The sequence below is a fragment of the Callithrix jacchus genome, chromosome 1, assembly GCF_049354715.1.
Source record: "Callithrix jacchus isolate 240 chromosome 1, calJac240_pri, whole genome shotgun sequence".
In the NCBI taxonomy this organism is placed as follows: Eukaryota; Metazoa; Chordata; class Mammalia; order Primates; family Cebidae; genus Callithrix; species Callithrix jacchus.
Genome location: NC_133502.1, coordinates 64,491,940 through 64,506,631, shown reverse-complemented (window position 1 = coordinate 64,506,631; position 14,692 = coordinate 64,491,940). Strand labels below are relative to the sequence as shown.

Sequence of the window (14,692 nt, the reverse complement as noted above, 5' to 3'; positions counted from 1 at the left end):
TGACAGACCATGTGTATGACAGAGGTCCTGTAGGATTATAACATAGCTGAAATATTCCTATCACCTCCTGACATCTTAATGATCAAGACCCTGTGTGGGCCTAGGGTAATGCATGTGAGTCTTACTTTTTAACAAAAAACGTTTTTTAGAAAAATAAAAACATAAAAAAATAGAAAAAAGCTTACAGAATAAGGATATAAAGAAAACATTTTATACAGCTGTACCTTAAATCTTACTAAAAATGAGTTAAAACATTTTTAAGACTTAAAAGTTTATAAAATTAAAAAAAGTAAGCTAAGGTTAATTTATTATTGGAGAAAGAAAATTTTCTTTAATAAATTTAGGGTAGCCTAAGTATACAATGTTTAGGTCTACAGCAGTGTACTGTCCTAGGCCATCAGTTCACTCACCACTAACTCACGCATCCAAAGCAATTTCCAGTCCTGCAAGCTATATTCATAGTAAGTGCCTTATCCAGGTGTACCACTTTTTTTTATCTTTTATACCATATTTCTACTGTATTTGTCTATGTTTATATCTGTTTAGACATATGAATGCTTTTAAACGTATTAAAATTGCCTACAGCAGTTGGTATAGCTACATGCTATACAGGTAGATGTATAGCCTAGGAGCAATGGGCCATATACCATATAGCCTAGGTGTATAGTAGTCCATCTCACCTAGGTTGCTGTGGGTACACTCTATGAGGTTCCCACAACAGACCTGTCTAATGGTGCAGTTCTCAGAATATATTCCCACTGTTAAGCAATACATGACTGTATAATGGGTTATGGAACAATCTTAATTCTATTTTTGTCAAAGGCTTCAGACTAAAAAGCTTTTATCCTGTTAAGTGTTTACCATAATACTGGAGATGATAATCATCGTCATAAATGCACTCCTAACATGGGCCAGGCAGGCACTTTTGCTAGGTGATTAACAAGTATTATTTCTAATCCTCACAAAATTTAAGGGTTGGTATAATCACAATTCTGTGGATGAAAAACTTGATGCTCAGGGAGGCTAACGGACTTTTCAAGACAATATAAGCTAGTGAGTGGCAGAACCAGGCGCAGCCAGTTCTAACACATCAGTTCTCGCCGTGTTACCGTGCTGCTTGTTCTGAAAAAAGTAAGATTTAAAAAAAACCGTCCAGCCGGACGCGGTGGCTCATGCCTATAATCCCAGCACTTTGGGAGGCCGAGGCGGGTGGATCACGAGGTCAACAGATCGAGACCATCCTGGTCAACAAGGTGAAACCCCGTCTCTACTAAAAATACAAAAATTAGCTGTGCATGGTGGTGTGCGCCTGTAGTCCCAGCTACTCAGGAGGCTGAGGCAGGAGAATTGCTTGAACCCAGCAGGCGGAGGTTGCAGTGAGCCGAGATCGAACCATTGCATTCCAGCCTGGGTAACAAGAGGGGAAAAAAAAAAAAAAAAAAAAAAAAACCCGTCTAGTACCCCATCACTTCATTTCTAAAATTTAAGTAAGAGAAAACTCATAAAAATGGTAACAGGTTGTTCTGCTGTACATCTCTTAATCTTTATCACAATCCTGCCAAATGGTTTTTTTCATTCTACTTGTCTAGTGGGGAAAGTGAGGCTGAGAGGTTGTATGACTTGTCAGGTCACGAGTGGAATGGAAATTCGTAAGTGGATCTGGTCATATTTTTCTGAATCTTAAGACATAATGCTTAGAAATGTTCAAAACTGCCTTAAGTTAAATGAAAACATGGTAGTTAACTCATTAAAAAGCTGTCCAGGTAAAAAGTTATAAATGCAACCCTAATATTGGTTGGCATACTACATTAGAAAAATTGACTAATGAACAAAATTAATAGCTCTATATTAACTAGCTACACATCAGAAACTTAAGAAATCAAAAAGTGCCATTAAACATATATGTATATTACAAGCTAGGTCTTAAAGTACAGTATAATATCCTGTTAACTATCCCTTACATCCCTAGGCCTCCCCCCACCCTTATTTTTTTGAGAGAGTCCCACTCTGTGACCCAGGCTGGAGTGCAGTGGCATGATCTTGGGTCATAGCAACCTCCACCTCCTGGGTTCAAGTGGCTCTCCTGCCTCAGCCACCTGAGTGGCTGGGATTATAGGTGTGCACCAACATGTAATTTTTGTGTTTTTGGTAGAGATGGGGTTTTACCAGGTTGGCCAAGCTGGTCTTGAACTCCTAGGCTTTAGTTATCCTCCCTCCTAAAGGGCTGGGATTACATAGAGGTGTGAGCCACAGGGACAGCCCCTCGTATGTTTTTGACCATGATTTTTTTTTTTTTTTTTGAGATGGAGTTTCATTCTTGTCGCCCGGGTTGGAGGTCGCAATGGTGAGGCTCACTGCAACCTTCACCTCCCAGGTTCAAGTGATTTTCCTGCCTCAGCTTACTGAGTAGCTGAGATTACACGTGCCTGCCACCATACCCAGCTAATTTTTGTATTTTCAGTAGAGACCAGGTTTCACCATGTTGGCCAGGCTGGTCTTGAACTCCTGACCTCAGGCAATCCACTCACCTCAGCCTCCCAAAGTGCTGGGATTACTAGGTGTGAGCCACCACACTAAGCAATTGATCATGATTTTCACTCTGCATTGCCCCCTAACCTGTAAGGGTTCTGGGTTCTCAGTAAACTTTTTATTCTTCAAACTTGCTCAGATGCTACTACCTCTGAGAAGTCTTTCCTGGTTTATTCCCTAGATCGGGGTCCCCAACTCTTGGTCCCTATTTGGGGTGGGCAACACAGCAGAACATGAGCAGTGGGCAAGTTAGCATTACTGTCTGGTCGCTGCGTCCTGTCAGATCAGCAGCAGCATTAGATTCTCATAGGAGCATGAGTCCGGTTGTAAACTGTGCCTGAGAGGGATCTAGGTTATGCGTTCCTATGAGAATCTAATGCCTGATGATCTGAAGTAGAATAGTTTGATCCGAAATCATCCCAGTGACCTCTACCAATCCACGGAAAAAAATGTCTTCCACAAAACCAGCTTGGTGCCAAAAAGGCTGGGGATCGCTGCCCTAAATTCCCTTACTTTCTGCCAGACAAAGGGAGGAAGGAATCCAACTAAAGCTAATTTTGAAACAAACAGTATTTGTATAGAATGTTACAAGAAAGACTAAATGTAACAGTGACAAAATGAAATGTTTCCCTTTCAAACAAGAACTGAAAGAAATCATAGTGTATTACAGAACTACAGACAAAACCTAAGAAAGCAACTCAGATCCACTGGTTATACGTTTAAATAAAATGTTATTAAATAATATACAAATTACTTTAAAAAATCTGCATAACTGTTCTATTACCAATTACAATTTTTTTAATATTTCATAAATGTGAAGAAATTAAGCATTTTAACTTTCTAGGCCTTTTCTTCACCTACAAAATGAGAAAAATTGAGTAAACTTCTAAAATCACTTCCATTCTAAAGCCCTATGAAACAATAATCGTAACAAAACACAGAAAGCTTAATGAAGTTTTGTCAGTAGACGCAAATGTTCAACTTTTTTAAAGAGTATATGTTTTAAAATACACTAAGCTTCACACTTCAGATTTGTGTATTTAAGTTATATCTCAATAAAAATGTTAGATCAGAAAATACAGACAAACCAAAACAAAACAAAAAAACTTTAGTATTCTGTTTAAAGTCTGGCAACCATGGTAAACTTTTATAGACTAATAGTAAGACTAAACACAAAGTTTACATAAGGAAATTACTTTTTTAAGCTGAGTACAATGGCAAGAGACTGCAGTCCCAGTTACTCCAAAGGCTATGATGGATCACTTGAGCCAAAGAGTTCAAGACCAGTCTGGATAACATAGAAAGACTTTGCATCTAAAATTTTTTTTTAATTAAAAAGCCCCCAAAAAACAAGAAAAGCTCACCAAGACTAATTTAGTTGTAGAGTATAAATTTGAGTAAAGGTTATTAAGGCCAAAAATCATTTTACGTATTTAAAAAACATTTCAAATTATAAAATATTATATTATCTCTTTGGAGAAATCTGTAACATGAACATGACTAAACAATCCTTTTAACTAATTTTGACCACAAATGACCTTAAAGTACACAAATAAGACCAATTCTTCCAAATATTAGATTTGTTTCTGATCTTTTAATTTCTAGCTATATGTAATTTAATCATAATTATGGATATTCCTCCTATATCAAAAGAAAGTAAAATGCTCTTTAAAGGAGAAGTAGAATCTATTCTTTTTATTTTTTGTATTTTTGGGTTTTGTTTTTTTTTTTTTTTTTTTGAGACGGCCTGTTGTCCAGGCTGGAGTGCAGTGGCACCATCTCGGCTCACTGAAACCTCTGCCTCCTGGGTTCAACTGACTCTCCAACAGGGAGTCAGGACTATAGTCCTGAATAAGGGGACTACAGGCACGTGCCACCATGCCTAGCTAATTTTTCTTGGGGTGGTAGGGGTATTTTCAGTAGAGATGGGGCTTCACCATGTTGGCTAGGGTGGTCTCAAACTCCTGACTTCAAGCGATCCTCCAGCCTTCACCTCCAAAGTGCTGGGATTACAGGTGTGAGCCAGGGTATCCAGCCTATTTTTGACTTTTGTATTTAAGGTCTATTTTGAACAATCTCTCATTAAGAATGCAATTAATATCCTTAGGATAGTGTTTTTTTCTCTCTCTTTTTTAAGATCATGACTGGAAAATTTTTTATTCTTTTAGAAAACAAATTTAGAGTATAAAATTCTTAAGAAATATTCTAGTGTTTTGAAAGAAAATTAAATCTGGGTTTGGGGACATTCCTTTTCATTTAAATTCCATAATTAAATAAATGCTCTATAGGAAATAAATCATAACCATTTTGTGCTACTTTGAGCTTAGTTAAATCTTATTAAAATATCCCTTGATTTACCCAGCAGATGTGCTCTTAAAAGGTTCCTTGCAAATCAAACTTCTGTAAATCTCACCTAAAACGCACTAGGGGGAGCTCACTATTTGAAAGAATCCTAAAGCCTGTGCTTTTTTCAGGTAAGTATTCTTGCAAAAGGATGACTTTCTTGACTTCTCTGCTAAATTACTTAAATTGTTTGCATTTAACACTTCTTTAAAAACATCATCCGGTGGGCACGGTGGCTCACACCTGTAATCCCAGCACTTTGGGAGGCCGAGGCGGGTAGATCACGAGGTCAACAGATTGAGACCATCCTGGTCAACATGGTGAAATCCCGTCTCTACTAAAAATACAAAAAATTAGCTGGGCATGGTGGTGTGCGCCTGTAATCCCAGCTACTAGGGAAGCTGAGGCAAGAGAATTGCCTGAACCCAGGAGGCAGAGGTTGCAGTGAGCCGAGATCATCGCGCCACTGCACTCCAGCCTGGGTAACAGGAGCGAAACTCCGTCTAAAATAATAATAATAATAAAAACATCATCCTATGCTTATTAACTGCCACCAAGACAACTTTGGCCCTGCCACCAAGACAACTTCGGCCAAGTTCTATCACTTTTCTTTCACATTTGCTTTTCCCAAGGAAAAATATATACTTCATGATACTAATAAAGTTTTTAAAGCATGTAATAATCAGCTTTAAATACCACTAGATTTTTATAATTTTAATTTAAAACTGAAAATTAAAGAAATAGAAATCTACAGGTAAACATACTAATCTTTTGGGGAGAAATGATGCTTTTTGTCTAGTTAGCACATCCTAATTTTTAAAGTACACTTTAAATACATCATCCCATTTAAACTTCTCATCAATTCTATACTAAAGGTACAATGGCTTCATTATTGCCAACTTGGAATAAGAAGCAGCAGAGGCTCAGGATAGTATTGTGAATGCCCAATGTTACATAATAATTCAATGGCAAGGCCAAGATTGGGATTCCAATTCTCACATTTCCAGCCACTGCTCTTCTTTTACACAATAAAGATGGGGAAAGCACATTTAAGCAAGTTTGACAGTAGAGTGCCCTCTCCACTAACAATAACTATTGAGGCTGAAGAGCTCAGGGATTTGCAGAGACCATTCAACAGGGAAAAGGCAGCCTCTTCAACATATGGTGGTGGAGAAACTGAATATCCACATGCAAAAGAATGAAGTTGGATCCTTACCTTATACCATATACAAAAATTAATTCAAACCAGATTAAAGACCTAAACAGAAGATCTAAAGCTATAAAACTCTTAAAACACAGGAGAAAAGCTTCAGTGACACTGGATTTAGCAATAATTTTGTGGATGACACCAAAAGCACAGACAATAGAAGTAAAAATACATAAACTGGACTATACCAATATTAAAAATTTTGTGCATCAAAGAAACAATGGAGTGAAAAGGCAAACTACATAATGGGAGAAAATATTTGCAAATCATATATCTGATAAGGGATTAATACCCAGAAAATATAAAGAAATCCTAAAACTAAAAAAAAAAAAAAAAAAATTAAAATGGGCAAATGACGTGAATGACATTTCTCCAAAAACAGTGTGTAAGCGGCTAACAAGCATATGTTGATGCTTAACATAAATAATTATTAGGGAAATGTAAATAAAAACCACAATGAGATACAACCTCATACCCACTAGGATGGCTAATGTCAAAGAAAAATAGAACATTGTGTTAGTGAGGATATAAAGACAGTGTAAACCTTGTGAACTGTTGGTAGGAATGTAAAATGGTACAGCTGCTATGAAAAACAGTATGGTACTTCCTCACAAAATTAGAAATGGAATTACAATATGATCCAGCAATTTCATTTCAGGTATACATCCAAAAGAACTGGAAGCAGGATCTCAAAGACATTTACACACCCATGTTCATTGCAGCATTTTTCACAACAGCCAAGAGGTGGAAGCAAGCCAAGTGACTATCAATAGATATGTGGATAAGCAAAAATGTGGTACATACAATAGAATATTATTCAGCCTCAAAAAGGAAGAAAATCCTGACATGCTAAAACATGAATGAATCTTGAGAACATTATTATGCTAAGTGAAATAAGCCAGTCTAAAAAAGGCAAATATTGTACGATTTCACTTATCTGTGACATCCAAAGTAGCCAAATGCATAAAAACAGAAAGCAGAAGAGGAGGTTTCCAGGGACTGGGAGTTAATATTTACTGGATATAAAGTTTCAATTTTACAAGATAAAAAAGTTCTAGATATTGGTTGCCCAACAATGTGAATATATGTAACACTACTGAACTGCACACTTAAAAATGGTTAAGATGGTAAATTTTGTCAGGTGTTTCTTACCACAATTTAAAAAATTTGTTTTTAATTAAAGGACTTAAAAAATTTACAAAATATCATTCATCATTGTGTTTCCACTTCATATTCAACACAGCAGTATTTCACGTATAGTCATTTACTTTCATTCGAAAAGACTATCGCTTAATAAATACCAAATTATTATTCAAACATTTGTTAATAGTCAAGAGAAAGCAAACACCCAAATGGAAATGGAGTTCTTACTACTTCACTTGCCAGCCTTCAAAGAGAAGCCTGTATTTCACACCACCTGAGTATTAAATGGGTAATACTTAGGTAAAGGGAAAAAAGTAGTATTAGAACTATACCTGTATTACCGCCTAGCTTTACAAAATAGACCTTTATGCTAAACAATAAAATGGGTTAAAATTCTTTTCCCTGAGAATCATTAAATTTGACATTGTCTGAAAGCCAACATTTTTTAGTGAGGTAAACATTCACCATGGAAAATCCTCAAAAAATTAAGCACCTATTTATCTCCTTTTAGGGTATCTGTAAAGGACTGTCGTCACCACAGGCACACAGTAGAAAACATGCCATTTTAACTGCTGGAACAATTTAATCAGTACTAGTATACAACAGGTAATGGGAGGTATGGAGTAGGTCAGTAACAAAAATGATGACTTGCAGGCCAGATTAAGATTTATTAGCTAATCTTAACTAACCTAAATTTACTAAAAAAAAAAAAAAAAAAAAGACAATGTTGAAAATGTTCATGGAATCCAGGAAAATTAACAATACGTAACAATATGAAAATTAACTCATCTACATATAAATCTTTAATCAGACTTCTCAAATTTTATACATTTCCTAATTTTAGATATTAAGGCTGGTTCAGACTTTCAGCAGCTCTCAAAGGATCAGCATTATTTGAAACTCTGTTGAACACATGTGAAAAAATCATGTATCAAATTTATCTGCAATGATATGCAATTTAATAAAGTACTGCTATAAAGGAAAAGACTGACTAAAGGCTACACATTGTTCCATTACTGTAGAAATATCAGTAAATGGTACTGATTATCAAAATTATTTATAAGAACATCTATAGGCTTGGAATTTTTTAGTGGGATATCCAATGTGCTTGAGGAAAACATTCACTAAGAACCATTCCTGTTTCTCAGCTACTTTAACCTAACTAATGCCCTGCAAATTTTGATCGCATCCTAGTAGGTATGTTCACTAAGTTAACAAATGCAATATAGATATTAATATTCTTATAATTAGTTATGAAAATCATATATGTGCATATATGTGGGAGTAGTAGATATCCATATAAATATATATATACATATTAACCCATAGACATTTAAGAAAATAATTCAACATTACATAAAGTTTTTCGATGCTCTATAAAATACGTATATTCTATCTTCCATCTAACTAACCTTTTTTCATTTCCTTCAACTCCTAACATTACATATAAATATTTAGTACTGTGACCCCCACAGATCCTAATATAGAGCATGAAAGGGGAAATGCTTATGTGAAGACATTAAACTTACAAAATAAAAGTATTCCACAGAAAACAGGCAGATACAAAGTACTTTTACAAAGAAGAAAACACATGAACAATATTTAGTATTAAATATTTGAGACATTCAAAATACCTAATCGTTTTTGTGAATAGAAAATGTGAAATGTTTAAAGCAGATAGTTTTATGATGGAAAAAGTCTTCTGGAAGAATGTTTTCTTCCAATTCAATACTCTTTACTCAAATTATGCTTTTCATTTGCAAACAGTGGCTTATTTTAATGCTAGTGTCATTTTTACTATGCCAATTCAAGACATAAGCGTTAATATTATGCCTTGCAATCCTTGCTTATTCATCAAAATAAGTGAGAAGCATCACCCCTCCCTGTTATTGAATTTATAAACCCTAACATGCAAAAATATCCCAATCTCTAGGTTCTTCTCTTGGTCAAAGTGGTAACAGCACCGGACCACCTTTCCCTCAAACTTTTTGTAAGCTTTATAGACAAGAACTAAAGTGTTCTCTGGGGGCAGATATCAACTGGGAAAAGGAAAATACAGGTTTAAACTACAAATGTCCTTCTGGCCAGGTGTGGTGGCTCTCGCTTGTAATCCCAGCACTTTGGGAGGTCGAAGTGGATGGATCACGAGGTCAGGAGTTCAGGACCAGCCTGATTAACACAGTGAAACCCTGTCTCTACTAAAAAATACAAAAATAAACTGGGCCTGGTGGCAGGTGCCTATAATCCCAGCTACTTGGGCGGCTGAGGCAGGAGAATCGCTTGAACCCGGGAGGCGGAGGTTGCAGTGAGCCGAAGATTACACCACTGTACTCTAGCCTGGGCAACAGAGCCAGACTCCATCTCAAAAACAAACAAACAAACAAACAAACAAAGACAAGCAGTTTTTCAAACAAAGCAATCTAAGAGGTATTTGTAATAGGTAGTAGGAGGTGAATGTGTCCAAATGCCTTGACCACTTATGAAATGTGATGCAGAAAAAGAGGAAACGAATAGTTCTGCCATACGCTAGCAACATGGCAACCAAATAAAGATAACCAAATAATGGCAAGTTTTAAATCTCTTTGAACTCAGAGGTAATGATGAAAACCTTAAGCAATAAGATTGTGTTATACTACATATCACAAAGGAATATGAAAGAGAAAGAAATCCATTACTATTTTACAGAAACAAACCAAAAAGTTCATTGCAAATCTACCTAAATTACTAAAAGTTGCAAAATAAAAGCAGCAGAGAAGGGGAAAACATAAAAGTATTAATGCAGTAAAAAAGCACATATTTACCTAATTAAATGATGGAAGTTCAATTTGGTAAACTGACTGAATTTCAATGTACACTTTAAATGCTATAGGACTAAATTCAGCTATTTCCAAAGATGCTTAAGCACTGAAGTTATCCCTAAGAAGCTTGTAATTTCCTAAAGCAGAAACAAGTTCATTTCCTTCAATAGGAAGCAAATAGAAGTTGTAGTCACAGAAAGAATTTCTCTGAAATGTATGAAACTCACAAAGACTGGGGACTGTGGAACTTGGGAAAAGAATACAACATACACCCAATATATAATTATGGGAATAGTGCTTTCCACTACAACTTGAGAATTGAGCTCCTTGGAAATAATATTCCATTGTTACATGTAACATTATACATTGTTCAGTATCTTTTATTTCCAGGGCAGTAATATCATAAAATGTTACAATGGACCACCTTGCATTATTCCCTAGTGAATTAGTGTTGATTTAAAGCTCCTCTCATCCTCAGATGAAAGTTAAGTGCAATAAAAGGACTTGTGGGGGTTAAGAAACGAAGGGTTCGTTCATATTTTCCAGCAGTCTTTTTTTCCAAGGGTTTGGAGTTTAAATCAAAACTCTGGGCCTGAAATTTTAACTCAGAATTTTTCCTGCAATAGTTGTTAACTGTGTATGCTTCAAAAGAAAACTTAATGTTCTCAGCCAGTGACTGTACGCCAGTGAAAATCTTCTTACCTTTCAGAATAGTTATACAACATGGTCACATTAAACCTTGATACAACAAACAGATTAAGTTCCTCTAACATCTTTACTAAAATAGAAATGAAGAGCACTAACTAGTTCCTGTAAGCCATACAATAGCTGCACACACAACTTGAGTGTGGTGAGGTAGGATGCTTTCTTTTTTCTGTCTTTAATGAACTTTCAAGGAATTAAAACCGAATGTATGTCAATTTTATAGCGAAAGATTCAGATTCTAATCCGGAATACAAATGCATTTTAAAGGGGAAAAAATAAAATATATATAGTAGGGTTAGAGTGCTTTGTACAATGTGCATGTTCTATTTTAATTTGGAATGTTTTATACTTGCATTTCATGTTATGTAGTTTTTGGACTGGACTTTGTTTTTTCACAAAATGAAAAATCAACTATTTTGCCACCTTATTATTCAACCTACCTGCCCATAGTTGTCTATGCCAGTTACTAATCTATTTAAATTTAATAAATCAAAAGCTGTCCTTAGGGATTGGCCAAGAGTCGTAAGTCCTTCAGCCTGAAGGTTTTTCAGTTCATTCATAAACGTTGCATGGTTTTCTTTCCATCCAGCCTGAAAAGAAAAATGTAAGAATTTTTTTTTTTTATTTTTTAAAGCCATGTACACACAGCCGTTATAATCTGACGTTCACCAAGTAGCAGCTTCATTTTTGGTTGGTTTGGCTTGGTTAACATGTTAATACTGTATCACTGCTGAGGAAACTCTTCCAAAGGTGGCCCAGGAATAAACCTGCTTCTTCTCTAGCTTTTGGTAGTTAACAGCCTTAATACTTTATAACTTCACTGTTAAATTTACTACCTAACCTAATACCCGAAATGTGGGTATGTGAAGGTACTAGTGGAAGCAGATGGGAGCCGGACTTAGAAAGTTAACCTGCAACTATCACATCAGCCCTCTTAGGACGAATCTGACAAGACCAAGCCTCGTAGCCCCGCATCAGGCTCCCGGGTCGGCCGGGCCGATTCCCCTTTAATGCAAACCGGGCTGTGCACGGCCGGGCCCGGCTGTCACTCCGGCTAACTTGAATAAATATCCCCCACAGTTCATTGCTGCCGCTCACGCCGCGGAGGGGAAATGTCGGCCATGTTGATCGCAGCGCCGCCGCCGCCGCCGCAGGGCCGGGCCGGGCCGGGAGGGGACGGCGGTGGCCCCGCGACTCCGCGCCGCGCTAGGACGCTGCCGAGCGGGGGAGGGGGTGGGAGGCCGCAGGGGAAGAGACCTCAGCGGCAGGGAGCGCTGCGGGTGGGGGAGGGGAGGATAATGAAGGGTGAATGGGGGGGCGGGGAGGGCGAGCGAGGAAGGAACAGGGAAAGGAAGGGAGGAAAGGGGGAGGGCGAGGGCTGTTACCTTGATAGCATAGGGCGGCTCTTCGAAAGTGACCAGCATATACCTGTCTCCTCTGCTGGCAGGGTCCCGGGCACGGAGCTGCGGGACGGTAGGAGGAAGAGGGCGGGCGAAAGGGAAGCACAGAGGCGAGGTTACCAGTCGGAGAAGGGGCGCCCAGCGGCCCCGCCGCCCCCACAGTACCGCACACGCAGCGGCCACCCCTCCACGCCGCCCCCCGTACACAGATCGCTCCCCACACGCCGCCCGGGGCCGGAGCCCGGGCCCCGGCCGAGCCCGGCTCGCAGCGCCAGCCCGCCCGCGCGGTGGGGGAGGGGGTCTCCGAGCCCGGCAGCTCCCGCAGTCAGGTCCCCGACACCCCCGCCCCGCCGCCCCGGCCGCCCTCCCCCCACCCTGCCGCCCGCGGGCAGCCGGGCCGGGGTCGCCGCCCGGGCTCGGTCAGTCGGTACCTTCATGAAGGTCTCTACCGCGCCTTTGGCCGTGTCCAGGTAGGTGGTGCCCAGATGGCTGCGCTGGTTCATAGAGGCAGACGTGTCTATCAGGAACAGTAAGATGGGCATAGTGCTGGCCGGGGACAGCGGGGCCCGAGGTGGTGGAGAAAGAGATGGTAGAAGTGGAGGCGCCGGTGGCGGCGACCGCCGCTAAGCGGGGCTGGGGACCGCAGCCCCCGGGAGGAAAACACCGTCTGGGTCTTTCCTCCGGCTGCGGGGAGTTTCTCCCCCGATAGTTGAGAGGAAACTCCCCAGACCCAGTCCTCCCCGTCGTACCCCCGCCTCCGCCTCCTCCTGCCTGCCTGCCCGCTGGGGCGGGCGCCCGGCCGTCTGTCTGTCGGTCCGTCCCCCCCTCCTCGGGGGTCCCGTCCCCGCTCCCGGCCCCTGTGTGTGTCCCAGCGGGAGACGGGCCTGACTCCCCGCCCCACCCCCGGTGCAGGGAGTGGGGACCTGGGAGCTGGCGAAGAGGGGAGTGGGCTGAGGGGAGATTGGCCCTGGGGCTGTTGGGAGAAGTTTCAGGGACTCCCTCCGCACCCCGGCGGTGTCACCACTTTCTCAGCCCCTCTCGCTACTGAAGCGCTTTTCTCTCTCACACTCCGGTTTTAATTCGGGCAGGGGCTGCGGAGGCTCCACCCCTGACACGTCCCCGAGCCACGTGATACGCCAACCTCAACGATCTATTGGCTAGTCCCTACCCTTTCATTAGCATATTCAAACAGCTCAGGGGCGGGGGAAGCTTGCAAGCCGGCTCAGGGAACAGTTATTGAGCACGCGCAGAGGCGGGGCGTCGGGTGCGCGCGAGCGAGAGGGCGGGGGGGGGGCGGACCGACCCGGAGGCGGGCTTCAGGAAGGGGCGGGGCAGGACCGCGGAAGGACCGCGAGGTGGGGCGGGGGCCGTGTCCGCGCGCGCGGGGCGGCAGCGGTGGTGAGCCTGTGCGTCAGGGCCGCCGGCCTCTGCTTGGCTGTTGGAGGTGATAGGGGTCGGGGGAAGAGAAAAGGAGGCTGGCGTCAGCGCACCTCTGAGGTGGCTGTAGCGTGGACGAGTAAGAAGGGCAGAGTAGAGTGGACAAACACCCGGTTACAAGAAGAGGGCAGGCCCGCTGCCGCCCTCCGGAGGAAGGCTTGGGGCCTGGCGGGCGCCGGAGGTGGTTCCTGGGCCTCGGAGGGCCGCCCCGGCGGAGGCGGGAGCTAGCGGGCCCGGGCGGGGGAGGGGAAGTGAGAGGTTGTTTATGATCGGGTTATAATCTCCTTCTCGAGTCACACCGCTCCCCCTGGGGAGTGCGGATAAGGGGCTGTCCTCGCCCGGAGCTTCGCTTGGTCTCTGGGGAGCGAGGAGAGGCGGTAGCTGGATCCGCAGCGGGCCAGGAGCCCTGTCGCTGGAGGAACCGCCAAAAATGGAGCAAATCTTTTTCTTTATCCAAAAAGGGCCTAGGGGAAGACTCACGTGTAGATAAACGGTTTGTTGCCAGTTTTATTATTGGGGAAATACAACTGATCCTACCAAAGAAATACCTGTCTCACGCCGTGTTTACTTAGAGCCATAGAATGTCTGTTTCAGAGCTGAAGGAGACCTGAGCCCATCATAATCCATTACCTCCTATGAAAGAGGAAAAACTGACCTCAGCTTGTCCAGATCACGCAGAGAGTGGGTTCCTCATAAGCTCGCCTGTGCCTTTCCTTCAGCCTTGTCCCAAATACCGTGGGAGGGAAGGCATTCTGTGGCTGCTGTCACCTTACCTGATGTAAGGAGTCCATGCCTGCATGTCAGAGGAAAACAGTTTTCGCAAACGCATTAGTTGAAAAACTGAAGACATTGCCTTAAGTACATACCGAGTTAGAGGCAGCCCTTGTAATACTAGGTAGGTATTTATAGGGCCTCTCCCACTAGCTTTGTTTTTCCAGAGTTTGTTCTTTATCGGGAAATTCTTGATTTGCCCACTGATCATTTAAATAAAGAATTCTATTAACATTGACATAGAAGAGACACTTCGTGGCACTTTTAAAAAATCTGAGTTTCGTGACTTGGACTTATTCCTTTAAGATAAGTTCTGAAACTTAACTGTTAATTTATAGTAGAGCTATTTGAGTAATATG

At 41.4% G+C, this 14,692-nt stretch overlaps 1 protein-coding gene across 1 annotated transcript in view; it reads right to left on the bottom strand.

Annotated features, from left to right (window-relative positions):
• The window catches only part of INTS6 (integrator complex subunit 6), a 90,678-nt gene extending 77,502 nt beyond the window's left edge, over positions 1–13,176 (bottom strand). Inside the window, exons 1-3 of the mRNA XM_035297624.3 lie at positions 12,557–13,176; positions 12,111–12,188; positions 11,166–11,315 (exon numbers count right to left, since the gene is read on the bottom strand). Of these exons, the coding sequence (XP_035153515.2) occupies positions 11,166–11,315; positions 12,111–12,188; positions 12,557–12,667 (339 nt within the window). The 5' untranslated portion in view covers positions 12,668–13,176. The remainder of the gene's footprint in view (positions 1–11,165; positions 11,316–12,110; positions 12,189–12,556) is intronic.
• Positions 13,177–14,692: the final 1,516 nt, after the last annotated feature.